This window comes from Vipera berus, assembly GCF_964194415.1.
Source record: "Vipera berus genome assembly, chromosome: 3".
Classification (NCBI taxonomy): Eukaryota; Metazoa; Chordata; class Lepidosauria; order Squamata; family Viperidae; genus Vipera; species Vipera berus.
This window is the reverse complement of record NC_138204.1, coordinates 182,627,940-182,644,756: the sequence shown is the minus strand read 5'-3', so window position 1 is coordinate 182,644,756 and position 16,817 is coordinate 182,627,940. Positions and strand designations below refer to the sequence as shown.

At 33.3% G+C, this 16,817-nt stretch overlaps 1 protein-coding gene across 10 annotated transcripts in view; it reads left to right on the top strand.

Annotated features, from left to right (window-relative positions):
• Positions 1–3,640: 3,640 nt before the first annotated feature.
• The window catches only part of EYA1 (EYA transcriptional coactivator and phosphatase 1), a 93,908-nt gene continuing 80,731 nt past the window's right edge, over positions 3,641–16,817 (top strand). For 5 of the 10 annotated variants that reach the window (XM_081324707.1, XM_081324700.1, XM_081324706.1 and 2 more), the window contains exons 1-3: positions 3,641–3,872; positions 8,715–8,764; positions 10,217–10,344. In XM_081324707.1, the coding sequence (XP_081180833.1) occupies positions 10,221–10,344 (124 nt within the window). In that variant the 5' untranslated portion in view covers positions 3,641–3,872; positions 8,715–8,764; positions 10,217–10,220. Of the gene's footprint in view, positions 3,873–8,644; positions 8,765–10,216; positions 10,345–11,611; positions 11,675–16,817 lie in introns of those variants that run through there. The other 5 variants (XM_081324702.1, XM_081324704.1, XM_081324703.1 and 2 more) reach the window with 2 other exon arrangements.

The window sequence follows — 16,817 nt, the reverse complement described above, 5'->3', positions numbered from 1 at the left end:
ATCCCAGCAAATGATTCCCATTTAGTATTAAATAAAGCTGCTTATGAAGTAAATTGCTATTTTAAAAAATCAAAGATAGCAAGATATTATCTGAAATTGCCTTATGCTAACCATCTTTTGCCCTTTGTTTCAATATTTGAAATGTAAGAGATTCCAGATTGTTTGGCTTTGGACATCATAGGGAGTAATCTATATCCCAATACTCCATATGCAGATTGGCAAAAATACCAAACAGACCATTCTCTCTTCATCTCCAGAAGTTACCCTAGAGACCAGGCTGAATTGTCCCCTTCTGATATTTACAGTACTAGCAAACAAAAATCTTTTGCTTTAGTCCAGCAGCATAAAAAGACTTCTGAATTTTAATAGCATTTTCTTGCACAGCATCTTAGTGATGCTTGCTGATTTGTGTATTCCAAAAAGATGTTTGAATGGAAATATACCATTCTTGAAAACAAGTAAAACTTACCCTTTACTGTTATTTTATGGGATTCTGCCTTTTCCATGGGAGAAAGCAACTCTTTAAACATATTCAGAATAACTACAGTGGGCCTATGCAAGTTCACTTCATAAACTAAAACACTTAAAGTCTGGTTCAACTGTTTTAATGGTCAAAGAAGTTCACTGAAGTATGATACCCTTATTTTAAATACATTAAATCACCCCCATTGATTTCAGTAGAATTTGCTACCAGATATGTTATGCATAAGTACTATAATCTGAGAGTGTGGATTGGATGTTCAATGACAAAGAGGAGGAATCAATGATAAGTAATAGTTAACACTCCTCCCACAAAAGAATACACAGTCAAGTTATAAAAAGTCACTAAGTGCAAGAACTTCATCTACTATAAAGAAGACAAGATAAAATCAAGTATTTAAAATTCTATTCCCTCCAGGTAATAATATTGTAGGTGGCTAAATGCTGAAAAGCACTGTATTAAAACAAATGTTGGTATAAAACACATTTTCTAATGCCACTACCAAGTTTAACACTCTGTTAAATATTTGCTAGCACAGACATATAATTGCTTAGCAGCATGTTACCGGTAGCTCTATTTAGTATATAGTAAGTATACATCGTTTTACTAAATAATGCAAATCAAAAGCAGGTCATTATTCCCAGATCCATATACACCTGTCTTATTTGAGGTAGCTTATATGTTAATTATTGTAAATATATATGAATAGACATTATTTAAACATAGATAAATTCAGGTTGAATTTATCATTACCATTGATTTGTAACACTGAAAAATGCAAAACATCTAATATTGTATTTTCATTGGTAAAATAACATTTTAAAATAATTCTAAATAGGAATTGGTTTCAATCTTATACTCAACTTTCTTGAGCATAACTCTTCAGTAAACTGAATTGGCCAGAATAGGTCTGCACTGTTAGAAAGTGTGGTTAGCACGAGTCTAGTGTTTGCCATAATGCCTCATATTCTCCTTTCTTGCCTTTTGGGGAAAAAATTAATTATATGTGTTTCAAAATAAACATAAAACCACTTTTGTATTAACCATATGCTTGAGAAATAAGACATTATTGTATATATTACTACAAATTAAATAAATTGCTTATGAAAAGAACTCCCAAAATAAAGAGCATTCTCTGTCATCCTAAAAGTATTTTACCTTAGTAAAGTATTTTAGTGAAATTAAAATATTGCATATGAATTTATTGCCAATGCAGTTTAATATAACATTACAAATTCCACTTTAAACATATTTAAGAATTAAAAGAAAGAGGGGATATCTGTGAACATATGTGCCATGCTACAGAAGCAGACCTAACAGACATATGTGGATTTTAACCTTAACCTTCCATATATGGAAGGTGTCTATCACTTTTTTTTGCCTTCACTAAGCAACCAGAGTTCTGCTCAAGGCTGTCATGGCACAATTTCCTTGAAAGTTTACCCGATGTATTTTTTTCTGAAAATGTGTAAACTGGATATTGCACAATATTTTTGTAAAGTATGTTGAGGTTATAAGCTTTTATTTATAACAAACATTATTTGAAGCTACCTTTGTACAGTATTCCAGTATTCAACTGGGTACTCATATTACTTCATGTAACAATACATTCAGGCAAAACTATAACCTTCATTCAAAAACAGTTTTCACAGGTATTTTAACATGTTTTAACAATCTTTTTCTCTTTGATAGTACATCGTTTGTATTGGAATTGGACCAGTATTAATTTAGAAATGAGTCTGTATTCTGAGATTGGTTAAAATAGCTCAAAATAACATATATTAGTTAACTGGATTTTAGATAATTATCTTATCTAAGAATTAGCTTTAAAAATTGTTTCTAAAGTATTCGCATTCAATGTTAATGTTTAACATACGCAAAGGAAACTATATAAAATATTAGTCATTGTGCAAAACGTGACTAGAAATAAGGATAATGCAGAACTACTCCCACCCTCTCAAAAAAAACAAAAACATTGAATCCAAGTAGAAGTGTATTTAAATAATACATTTTGCCCACCATCGTTTTTAACCCTGCATTATTAACAGTTGGAAGGTTCGTGGTTATTCTGTCAAATTGCTGGAGGTTGGCACGGGCTAGGGGGTTTAGCATTTAGCCTTCTTGTTCTCTTTCGTATTTTTGCCTCTTTAAGGAACAACCAGGAACCAATCCGATACACATCCAAACAAGTGCAGACGCAAGAGTTGCCTGCTCGTATTGCTGGATCGCCCTCTTTAGCTGTACCTAAGCAGATCTCCAGAGTGCCGTGAACGCCGTTCCGGCTGCCTGCTTTGGGGATCGGGCCAAGGCTTTAAGTCCATCCACACTATACCATCCCCCAGCTCTGCTCTCGGCTAAGGAGCCCGACGCCGGGCTAGCCCGCTTGGAAGGTGCAAAGGAGGCTTTTCCGTGCCGCCTCCTCTGCGAAGCTCTACGCGGCTCGGTTCTGCCGGTGCCTCCGCGGCAGAAAGCCAGCCCGCCGGCCCGCTTCTTGACAGGGCGCGCTCAGCTGCATCTCTCCCACCCACCCCCCTTCCACAGCTGTTGATGCACATGCCTCGGGATCCTTCATTTGCATACTAAAATTGCTTGCCAGCAAAGGTGGCCTCCGACGAGTCAGCCCAAGGCTAACTTCGATTGTTCGCATTTTCAAACCAACAAGGGCAAAGAGACTAGCTGTGGTTTGCATTAGGAATAAACAAAAGGGGACGAGTCGCAGGAGGGGTGTGTTGTGTGTGGGGGTGGGGGTGGGGGAAGAAGGCGGCGGAAAAGCCTTCGGGCTAGATTGGGGCAGACCTCCAAGCCTGGGCCAACCTAGAAGCAACGAGTGAGCGCGACGAGACTCGGGCTGTTCCTTTGTTTGCGTTTGCGGAGAGCCGTAGAGCGAGCGAGCGAGCGCCTTGGTTTGCCGAGAGTGGATTTGAGCGGGAACTTAGGCGCGCGCCGATTTGGGAACTGGGTGCTGCTGCAGACGGACCCCTCAGTGCCACTTCCGACTTTAAGCCTTCCTGGGAAAGTCCTTGTTGACTGTTTTCAATTTCGCTCTGGAGACCCAAAGGCTCCCCCTCCCCGCCCCTCCCGCCGCCGCCGCCGCCACCTCCCTCTCTCCCTCTCTCCTTTGCCTCACACAGACGCTTGGCAAGCACAGCCCGCGGCGGCGGCAGCAACAGCAGAAGTCATCCTCGCCCGCTCCTCGCCCTAAACACGAAATTGCCCTCCAGAGCCAGCGGCGCTTCTAGGCTGCGCTTGGAGTGGGTCGGGGGTTACTGGTTTGTTGTTTTTCAACCAAGACAGGCTGTTGAGCTTTTAAGAATAAAACGATGTGAGCAACACTGGTTGGTTCACGTGAAGGGAGTCCCTAACCCTGGTGGATGCTGCAAAGCCGTTCGCTGTAAGTACAAACCTGTCTGTTTCGAAAACTGCATGGATTTGACAACAACTGTCCCTTCTTGTAAAGCGGTGAGAAAAGCCCCCACACACATACACTTTTTTTTTTGGCCCGACTGAAGCTTTATAAGGAAGTTACCCGCAAGAATGCCCTATGTTGCAAAAAACAAGTTTTCCAAGCAACTAAGTGATCTTAGCCACTGAGGTACCACATGCACGTTTCTTTCCCCCCCACCCATCTCTATTAATGCCTAATATACGTCACATTTTTTTCCAGTACATTTTGGCTCAGCTTCTTTATGTAGACGTCTTTCAAGTTAGATGTTCTGTGCTTCTAAAGTATTTATTGTGTTAAATTTGCTTGATATGACTGTTTAGTTTTCTCAAGTGTTCGCGGGTCACTGAAAATAAATAACCCAGTGATGAGTGATTTAAAAAAGATCCTTGAATTGGTGAAAGACAATTCAGAAGGAAAGAAAATAAATTTGGACGAAGGATGTGTGGTAGAAATCTTGACAGCTTACTCTGAAGGAGGAAATCCTGGAAAAATTGCTGAGCATTAAAGGAGGACTTTATCAAGCTACCTGGCATAAGTATAATGTAAAATTTTGGTATTTCTGAAAACTAAATGCTTACAAGTAACTAGCATTAATACAGTACTGTATTTACTTGAAGCTTCTGACTTTCATCATTCATAAAAAAAGTAAGTTTCATTTTGACCAATTTTATAAATGCCACTAGATGTTTAAAATACCCAAAACCATAATCGTGTTAAATTAGCCTCAGATAACAAATTTAAGTGCATTTTACAAGAAAATGATAAAATCTGAATTCAGTTTCGCTATTTAAACCAATTAAAAATATTTTTCTGCAAAAGAAAAATTAACCAATTTTAAGAATAGTTTTTTGGAAATTAGGATATTTTTATTTATACTTGTATTTTTCTTTAAAACATACTCTATAGTATGCATCTTAACACTGCTCAGTTTTTTTTCCTGTTTTTCTGAAGGAATTATAGTATATGTTAATCGTGTCCCAGTGTTTGTTTATAACAAAATACGTGTTATCAAATCTTGGTATTATTTGGGTTGCAGTACTCCCTTAAAATCATCAGTCTTAGGAATCCCTGCACAATGACAGATTTAGAAAAGAAGCCATTGTTTGATTTTTCATGAACACAGTTGGGAAATACATGATTCCAAATGGTAGAGAAAAATGGAGGAATGTCTTCTTTGATGTTTTGGGGATTATTCATAGAATTAAAAAAGATCCCTGATTCAAGAGCAGAGATCATATATACATTTATCAAAAGAAAAGTCCATTCTGTACAAATCAAAATATTTTATTTTGACTTCCATGTCTATTTCAGAAGATCTAGTCTTCAATTTTTATATTTGAGTCATATGTCAATATATTTCATTAGTAATGCCAATAACAGTTGAGTGAAGATACAATGCTATTTAAAACCAGTTTTAACAATTCGTGCACTTTTGATACATGCATTGCAAAGTAATTTTTAACTAACTCCATGTTTGAGACTGGCAACATTTGTGACTCTTGTAAGTTTTTGGTTTTTTAAAAGGGGGGGTGTTTTGAAAAAAGTAACTAAAGAACTCTTTGGGCGTTTAAATTATAACTGGGTGAATATAATTTATTAATTCAAATATGAACTATAGAGTATTTTTACTTCAAAGAAATTCCTTTTGGTTAGAAGAAATGTTTTATAAATTCCTTTTTATAAGGATTGCTTCTAGCAATTTTTAAAAGTCTGGAAAACCAATCATTTAGACAAGTATCTTCACTACTTATTCTGTGCTGCTGAGATTTAGAAACCCTTCCCATTTACAGTTTACTTTTCACGGAACATTATTAAGTTTCTGGCTTCATACATGATTTTCTGTCAGATGCTTTTGATTTGTAATTTACCAAAGTATAATAAACAGTGCAAAAGTCATGAATTTTCTTCTGCATCTTGAGCTCTGTGGTAGGGAAATGTGATAAAATGTGTACCTTAAGTTCTGTTTGATGAACTCTTAAAGCAAGTTTGCCTTCTGGAAATAATTTCTGGGGTTGAAGAGCATGGTATTAACAGATTTAATGTGGCTATTCATTGGATTGTTGGAGTACTATGTGAGGTTTAACAAAATGAGAGAGACAAATTGAATATCAACAAAACCTACATCTGTGAAGAATTATGAAGTTAATTAGAAAAAAGACCAACTGAAAAGATTTTATAAGTTGGTCACAATTTGGTATTATTTGTGAAGATATTTAACAGTGCACTTTAACAGTGCAGGCCTGCTCACAAGTAAACTTTACAGAGCTACATAAGTCTATTATTACCATCCTAAATGTCATTGTAATTTTTCTAAATGAAGTTAAACATTTCATCATGTTTTTAGGGAGAATTAAAAAGCAGTTTTGCATTTAATTAACTTATATTCAGTTATTGAATCATGATCATGTAGTGATTACTTATATGACAAAGAAGTTCCAGATTTTGCTTTTTCAAAACTGGTTGGTCTGATTTCACAATGAAATTTTTGCATATTGCAATAATATTGCATATTGCACTATCTTCCATTTTAGTGCAGCCATTCTTTAGTTGATTCTAATTATTGCTGCGAGCTTCTGATCTATGGAATAATTTATCTAGTAAAACTATGATTTTGAACACCTACATTTTCTGAGTAAAATTTTAAGCTACAGTAAATGTGTATTAATTAAAGTACTAATAAGTGTCATTCATCCACATGTTGTTCTCTACAAATTGGTCATACTGCAATTACTCACTACAGAATAATTTTACATCCCCCATAGTCCTCCAAAAACATATGAAGTATAGTATTTTGTAAATTATAATAAGGTCACCAACATCTGTGTTTAATTGTTGCTTGCATTTGCATTCTTGAGAGTAGATTTATTTTTCCTGTACCACTATGGATTCATTTGACCAATCTAATAGGAGATTAGTAGTTTTAAAGTTATTTTGATTAAAGAATTATTTTTAAATAGTATAATGTATAACACATGCTTTAAATAATCCTTCATAGGAAAAGGATTGCAACTGAAGTATGAAGATCTTGCAAATGAACTCTCACAGCTTCTATAATGAAAGATATGCAAATATTTGTATTATATATGGTATCATATATAATTTTAGCTTACAAAAGACAGATTTTGTATTATTGTACATGATTTGCACATTATATTCTATATATCAAATATTATACAAATAATATAAAATATATATTATAGCAGTTAATTTAAAATACTAAAATATCTGTATTCTTAAGTATGTTATTTTCCCACCTATAATTTATTCAAAGTGTATTCAAGAGGCATAAGAGAACATATCCTAAAGGCATTACAGCACAGTTTTGAGTGCTAGAGTAAAAAGTTTCCATTTAACAGGTCTTTAAAAAAAATCTTGATAAAAATCTTGAAAGAATAAGGTTTAGCTGTTGCAAACACACATTTGATAGTTTGAATTAGCTTTTTATGGTCTCTTTTTATGCGGCATTTTAAAACAGAACTAGAAAAAAAATGTAGTTGTTCTAGCTCTGTAACAGCATGCTTTTTGCCCTTAAGTGTAACGTTATATGTTGTCTGGCTGCTTATAGGATTGGTGTGTGCTTTCTAAAGTAGTAATTCTAAGATTAAAAATAACAAAAACTACAAACACATAAGTGAGATTTGCTTAGATGACTTTTATGGCACTTAAAATGCCTCATCTCTCTTGTCTTTGTTCTGTGATCATCTAGGAAATGTCAGTTAAGGTTGGGTGAAATTCTAGATTCAGATTTTTTTAAAGATAATATATGCCATAGTTGGAGAAGTTTTGTTTGTACTTTCAAACTAGCAGCGGATCTTCACCTGAGATATATCACCTGTTCTTTAGAAACAATTTTTCTGTCAAGTCTGCTCTTAAATACAGATTATTTTCAGGTTATTTCCAAATTTAAAAGCTACTCTTACTTTATCGAAGTCTGAAAAGATTCTGATATTTTTAGAAAAAGTTAATTGTCTTGAAGGATGATACTCATTTAGAACATAACTTGTTTATTTAGCAATACCTTTTTTTATATGTGGGATCCATATTTTAAAAGACTGCGTAAAGTTCCTTTTTTCTGAGGCATGTATGGTTATTTTTAGCTTAATTGGAGGAGGAGGGCACAGATCGAAGGCTGTAGAATCTCTGGGCCAGTTAGACATGAAGAAACTTCGCAGATGATTTATAGAAATATAACTTAGCTGTATTTTACATGCTTAGCACTGACCTGAAATCTTTTAAAACTTCCTGGAATCTGAATTTTAAAACATAAATTGTGTGAAAAGATAAAAATTAACCTGATAGGCATAAAAGACTGTAAAGAGTTAAAGAGTGGGAGGGAGATATATTTCAGCTAGTGATAATAAAAGCTGGCTGAAAGATCTTTAGAGGGTGTTGGAGTGTTAGAGCGTCTTCCCTTAAAATTGCTTGCTCTGTTAATAGCTTCCTTACCTAGGCACTTCTTCCTAAACTACTCTAGGAAGACAGCTTTACATGTTGATTGGGGGAGGGGTAATGCAGTGTGCAGCTGTCATAGACAAGTGATGAATCACTATCCCGTCATTTGGCTGCCTTCCCCATGACATGGGCAGGAGGGGGATAGTCCTGCTGGAGGAAACAACAGTTGAGGCTTCAATTTAAAGACAATATGTCTTTCACCGAAGTGCTGTCCCCCTCCTCTTTAGACTAAAAAACAGCATTACGATCCCCAGGAAGATTTCTTTGTTTAGTTAGATTAAGACCTGACATGAACATAGGATAACATAGGTTTCTGTTTGTGTCCCTGGTTTGCAGGTGTAAAAATCCCAAGTCAGTTCAGATGTTGCTGCTTCATCCTTTCGCAGGTAAGGTTAAAGTGAAAGTCACTTCTCTATGGAAAGAAAAGCTTAGAATGAGGTTGTGCTGTTTACTTCAAGTGACAAATATATGAATGAGCTTTGTTTCTAAATTTTAAACTGGAGAAATGTTTTCTTTGGAAAATACTTTAAATATTCTGAAATGATTATTTCAAAAAAAATACTTATCTGCTGGTTGGAATGTTTTAATCACAGTGGCACAGAGCCTTGTATATAAGTTGGAAAATTAGTGCATTTTTAAATATAAATTTGATAAACAGCACCATTGTCAAAAGAATTTATTACAAGAAAACAAATACAGTGTTGAAAACTAAATACATCAGAATAAATTTTGAAAAATATGCTTCTTTGCATGGGTTTGACAGAATATGAGGTAAGTCTGGAAAGATTCAGTTCAGTTGCACTATTGAACTTTATCTACCTGTAAGTATAATTTCAGATAGTATTTTACAAAAAAACCTCTTCAAACAAAACTGAAAATCCAAACCAGGTTTATTAGCATTTTGGAAAGTCTAGAATTGATTCCAATGATGTTTCATATTGCAAAAATGAATAAACTATTCTAGAACTATTTTTTTATTCAAAAATCATTTTTATTTTAGAATATATGTTGACTGTTGCCTTGACTAATCTTATATATATTATACGATTATGTTTTTAAAAGCACAAATGGAAATTTATTATAAAAACTGCTATGTGTAAGAATGCTAGCATTTAAACTAAAGCATAATTAAAGGACAAAATATTAGCAATTTTTTATTTAGCTCAATTTTTATGTTATTTAAACGACAGTACCGCAAAGTGCTAAGATATATTAATGCTAGAACCATTCATTGTGCATTGGCCTTATCCCTTTTCAGTGGGGCACACTTTATGTAATCCACAAAGCAAACATGAGAACAGACATAATATTTTAATGCTGCATTTGTTTCAATGGAAACAGAGGAACAATTAAGTAGTTTGCTAGAGTAAACACATACATCAGGAATATCTCATTCCTTGTCAGTAGACACTAGGTTCAACTATTGCTTCAAGTGTTTTCTTTGGTTTGGAGGCCCATTAAATTGTAATTGGTTGGTAAATTATATACAAGCAAGCAGTGTTAATGTATTGCTTTGGGTACTCACTTTTTAATGTACTGTTATTGCCTCTGACACATAATTTATACAAATAATGGATATATTATAAGAAGAAACATGTTTTTGCTATGTTAAGGTTCTCATTAGACATTAATGAATTATGTATGGAAAGGTGCAAAACTCCTTACCTGGGAATAAGTTCTATTGGATTTTATTTCTTACAGACTTTCCAAACCTATGAATATATGTAGATTTCCACTTACAGAAATGATTGTGTATTTGAGGTAGAAAAATTAATTGTAGCTATAGTATGTGAAGTCTTGAATTGTGTATCTATAGTTAAAATTATTTTTTTTTTTAGGCCTATGGAAATGCAGGATTTAGCCAGCCCGCATAGCCGTCTGAGTGCTGGCAGTGAGTCTCCTAATGGTCCAAAACTTGATAATTCTCACCTAAATAATAATTCCATGACACCCAATGGCACAGAAGGTTAGTTCCTGATTGTATATACTTTGCAAACTTAATATGAAATTTTATATTAGGCCTTACTTATTACATTTTGGCTTTACTATTTGAATGAAAGTGGTGAACGTATGCTGGAATCCTTCTCCAGTCTTCTGCATAAAGGCTAGTGATAACCAACTTTTTCATCTAGCTGTTTGTTTGTTTGCTGATTTTAAGCAGCAGCTTTGTTTTGGCATCTGAAAGTTACTATCATGACTTTCAGGTTTAGCATCTTGGAAACCAGACTTCTTTAGTAGATATTCAAGAATGCTTAACTAGATAAATTCTGCTACTGTGTACATTTTTAATGAATATAAGGTGGTGCTAGACACCAGTTATAATTAGTAGTTTATAGATGTTTGAAGCTTGCTGTTGGTAACTTTTCAGGATTTGTTTAATCATGCATGTACATTTACCTGGTTAATTTGCCACTAAATGAAATATTGTGATATATAAAGAAAGTAATATGGACTACTCTGTTGCTATCTCAGTTTAGGTATATATTTAAAAAAGATAATTTAGTATGAAAATGTGCAAAATTGTAATTTAATAGGGTTAGAATGCATAAACACATGGTGCCATAGGAGATGCAATTGTAAAGAGCTTGCTAGCTTTCCAATATGCATTGAATAAGAATCTTAACATAGCAATATTTTAGGGAAACTACACATACAATGTGCTGTGTAGAACAAATTAACAATTTCCTTTGAAATATTTGAACAAGGTAATAGGAAAATTTAACCTTTTTATAAGAAAGTTTACTATATTAAAAGAAAAAAAGTTTTTGTTTCACTTGTACATATACTGCATTCCTTTAAGTGAGAGATACCCCTCCACTGACCATTGTCATCCTCCGTCTCCCAATCATCTTTGCTCTCAGTTTTAATTAAAAATTACTTGGAGATACATAGAAGGACATCTAAATGGGAGAGGGGGCGCTACTTAAAAAAAAATCTTTTGATTTTGTATATATTGTATATGCTGCAAGTATAAGTATAATGATAACTATTATATTCTGGAGTTAACAACTTTAACTAATAAAATCCACAAACCTATCTAAAGAAACCTATCAGGATGTTAAGTTATAATTTTAATGCAACAATTCCAAGTAATTGAGAGAAGGAACAGAGCTTAACATGCCATACCAATTTAAAAGAAGTAAAACTTTTCTGATGGATATTGTATAGATGTGATTCTGTAACATATATGGAAAAACTACTAGCATTTTATTTTCTTTGCAATTTTCCTTTAGGTGACATGACTCTGCTCAACACTGCAGACTGGTTGTTAAATGTTAATACACAGACCACTGCAGGTTTGTGTAGCCAAGATGAATGCAAAATTGCTAGCATGCATTTTAAGATTCTGACTCTTGTTTGTTAGTGCTGTTAACTTTATTGAAAGGTAATTAATTCACAGTACTATGTACACATACTTGAAGTAAGCTCCATTGATTGTTATACGATTTTCATATGTGCCTATATAGAAAAATATATAGCACCTATGGCATACAGCGAATGTTTTATTTCCTTAAAATGAGTTTGATATTTGTTAAGAGGAGTTTCCTTTCCTTTTCTTTCTTGCTTTACTTTGATTATTTTGACAACTATAGGATTTGGAGGATATTCAGCTTTCTACAATAGACAGATGATATTCATTTTTAAATGATAATGTTGGATTTGAAAAAAGCATTTGGGAAAATGCAGTCCATATTTTGTTCTCACATGCTTCATGTGAATTTATAGTATAAGGGGTTAGGGTTAAATAAATAGGGTCAAACCTATTTAGTTTATATGAAAAATAATAAAGGTAAAGTTTTCCTTGACACAAACTAAACTCTTGATGATTATGTGTCTCTATTTTTTCTTATCCATACAACATGCAAATGGTTTTCCATTCCTCTCTTCTACGATATTTCTCTGCCTACAGCCTTGTGGGTTCTTGGAGGTCTCCCATCTAAGTACTAGTTTGGTCCAACCAAACTTAGGTTTCAGGCATTAGCACAAATAAAATAAACTATAAAATAAACTCACAGGACTCAATCAGAGTCACTGTGCATAGGACTTCAGAGTAAATCATAGTATCTATGTCATATGGCAACATGCAGAGAACATTTTCTTAGCCTATGCATAATATGTTTATTCAGAAGGAAGTCAAGGTTACATTGATAGGACTTCACATGAATTGCATCAGTACTACTTATGTGTAAGATAGCATTTTATGCATTTACATATTTGTAAGTTTTAACCTGAAGTAATTGAAGCTCATTCACGCTTTAATCACTGAGAATTTATTGTACATCAGATCTACGCTCCTTGAACTTATAGCAAGAAAAGATTTATAACTTTGGTTTATTACTTGTATATTTTTCCTTCTCATATATTTTCCCAGGATGTATTATAGAAAACTAAAGCTTAATTAAAAATTGGCAGAGATACTTAGGTTCCTCACAAGAAAGATTATTCAAGTGCAATTTTCTGTATACCGAGTGATATTATGGTTGGTATAGAAAACTTTAACTACTTAAATAGTTAGAGTTTCAGTGCAGAGGTTGGTATGAGAGGTATGCCTGGTAGGTTACCCTAAGTACAGTCGGGATTATGTACCCTGCATTTTGAGTCTAAACCTATAATGTAAAAGCATTTGAGGATCATAGCAGACTCCACTTGCAGTGTTATGGAAGGAGAAGCACACTAAAGATTTGTTTTACCCTCTAGAGTGTATCAATTTTCTTCAAAGGCAAACTTGTTCAAATGAGACACTGATTTTGGATTATTGTAACAAAAATGATTATTGTATGTGCTATTGTATCAGTTGTAATATTTAGTGATTTAAATGTTGCATTTGCACCATAGCGTTGGTATTATTTTTTTTATTGTGCACCTGCTTATGTAGCATCATTCTTAGAAATACCATACACTGTCTTACATTGGAAGTAGATGTCTTTTACAAGGCAAGTACAGTACCCCAAAAGTCCAGCATTATGGATAAACAGGTGCTGTTTACAGAAGAGCAAATTTCAGAAGAGAGGTTTTGCTTTAAAGCAAATTATCTGAAACAACTAGGTAATTTTGGACTTCAATCCAAAAATATGTAATGTGCCTGTGTGGGTGATTTTTGTGGAGAAAAGATGTAATGAATGGTTATGCAGAAACAGCCTTTTGGTAAGAAGTTTGTTAGTGGAGAAAAGTAGCAGTTTTAGAACAATAACATTCTGGTTTAAGTTTATTGTATAAGGTTATAAAAGCTATATGGGCAGTTTCTATAGATGAAACAGCAGTTCACTCTATTTCCCAAACACTTGCAAAGAGAGAGTTGCCTAGAAGACCTATAGTGCAATTGGAAGTGGAGCAAATAATGCATTGTACTATTTTTTTCATTTTCCACCTTTCTTACACTGAATACCAAAGTACTCTGCTATTAAACATTAGCAATAATTATTTAAAGTGTATGTTAACCTTAAGCTGTTGTGGTCCACTTTGAACCTGGGTGAGCAGTTTTATTATAAGCAAGAAATGCATTTTGAGTTCTTGACTAAAGGTACATGGGGCTGTACTTTGTTGCATATTTTAGAAATGGGAATATTAACATTTGTGTTATTGATGAATGTAGACTTTTGAAGTTATTTTTTCTATATATGGATATATAGTTTATTATCTCCTCTTGTTGCCAGTTGTCTAGTGCAGAACCATCTGCTGAAATTAAAATTGCAATTACATATTTGGTCATATTATTCATATCCATAATTAAATCACCTTGATAATATGAATAAATAAAAGTCTATTTTATGACACTTATACTCTGCTATAATATTTTTATAGAAGAATTCCTAGAAAATAAGTTGCAGCTGTGTATTATGTATAGATGAAGCACAGTACTAATGACATTGTGGCAATACAATCATCAACAAAACTTTTCAGAATTATATCCTTAAAATGCAAACAATAATTGGAAAGTATACCAATTTTCTAATAGTAGACCAAACCAAAATTGCTGAATGTGACTTTTTTTGAAAATTGGTTACCCTTATTTATTTATTAATTAATTCAGGAAATAAAAAATAATTTACAAAGTGCTAGATGTACTAGCAAGCTGTAACCAGTAACTTCATATCATTATAAATAATAACAAGTTTATTATATCTGAAGCTTTGGATGGATCAAGCATGAGAGGTTGTTGAGGAGAGGAAAAGAGAAAATGGAAAAATAAGAAATGAAAATATTTATTTATAGATGATTATAAGTAAAACTGTAGTTATGTGTGAAACAGATATTACTTAGTTATAATAGTTTGAATAATACATTTTAACATAAACAATGTTGACTGATGAAACCAATATGCAGGTTTTATTGAGTATTTTGTATTTGAGTCAAAATGTTAAAGCTTAGTATCCATTTGGGTCTGTCTGGTTTGTAACCTATTGCTGTTTGTTGTTGGTGATGCATTTTCTCTGAGAGTTCAGAATTACATACTGTACATGGAAATAATCCTTTATTTTATCCTAATTATAATAATCCTATGAAGAAGATTGAGTTGAGAATGAGACTGAATGACCTCAGATCGCCCAATGAGTTTCCGTGGCTCAGGATGGCCTATGTTTCAGTACTCCTAATCCAACACCTTAGCTACCACATTGCACTGTTTAATATATTTTATGTATTTGTGCTGTCCTACTTCATTCCATTGTCCAGATTTTGCTAACATTGGAATATTACTCTTTGACGTATCATTCAATTATCATCTACATCTCTGTGAAAATATTACATAGTCTTTGCCCTACACAAATCAAGTAATATTAAAATCAGGTGACTCTGGTCCTGTTCAAAACCCTAACTGCAGAAATATAATAACATATTATAGTTAAAGGTATACCTTATGCCTTAAAGTAAACCAAAATTTGGAAAAATTTCTTAAAACTTTTCAGTAGAGGAATGGAAGGAGGAAGGGACAGAGGGAGGGAGGGAATATAGATAAATAGATTCACCTACATAGCTAATATGATTCAGTGACAGTCTTCTGCCAGGATTCATAAGTTTTGATAAGAAAAAATATTGCATACTTACAATAGGTATTGCCTACTTACTGTTTCTCTCTGGAATTTAAAGCCATCTGCTTTAAATGTGCTCCCTAATTCAAAACTATAAGACTCTAAATGATAAGATCCTGATACTAGAGCATTGTTTTTATCCCCTCCTCTGAAATTATTGAAATTTTATTCTATAATTTGCAGGATTTTAATGCATTAAGTATATAGCAGATAAGTAACTTGAGTTGTTCCATGTCAGATATGTTACTTTTAAAGTGATGAAAGACCAACTTTATCTTTAATAAAAGTAATAAATTCTGTGATACAAGATTCTTTTGTTTTTACACTAATAAAAATGTTAATCTTAGGAAGGGTTAAATGATTTTAGACTACATGTAGCTGTTTAATGGCAAAAGCAAGAACTTCAGTTCTCCCTGACTCTGATTTCAAAGCTGACTTAATTTTTCAGCTTCACTAAGCTTCAGCTGATTCCATCAAAAATCCTTATTTTTATTAATATTCATACATTTTGTTTTCTATATATTTAAAATATAACAATATTCTAAATATTTAACAAATTAAATTGATTAAAGAAATATTTGCTCTTATCTGTTAGTTTAAAGTGATGAACAATTCATTCTGAAACAGAAACAAATTTACTAGTGCCACCAAAATAAAACAAATGTGATATTCACATAGTGAAACAGACATCGTAACACTCTATATTTCAGTCTGGATACATTCAATACTTTTTATGAAGAGTCATCTGGGGATACTCCATAATACATTGTTTTGGATTGATCTTAAATTTAGAAATATAATTTAGTTATTTTGATGACCTTTGCATGTCATATTAATAGACAAGGGATGCAATCTGCTCATCAGATAGTATGCCACCAGAATATATTTTTTAATACTATTTAAATCTTCTGTGCATGTGTGTGTACGTACACAGATACATTTCACATCATAATTAAAGGGTAATTTCCTATTCCTTCAAATTGTAATCCAAATCTTGATTAAATTGTTTTTACTGCTGTGGTTATAAAATTCTGTTTCTGTTCAAACATAGTTGATGCTAACTAACCCTTATGAATATCAATACTGGCCATAGAAGTATCTATTCCAGGACTTTCGGTTAACTGTTCTGTCTTCTGTCTGGATACTACTGCTGTCTTCATACAATTTTAGAGTTTATTAGTTTTAAATGTGGCTTGTAGGATTTTTAAAAAATAATTAATTAAATATTAAATATTATGGAGAGAATTTGCCCCTCCATAGAATTTACCTTCACTTTAGAGCTGATCAGAAGATTAAAATATGGATGTAAAGCTTTTTATCATTCAAGCAGTGCATTTAATGCATATGTATATCCTCAGTCAAGAATTAAAAGCAAAAAAAGAGACAGCCCTATTGTGCTGTCCTCTGAGAA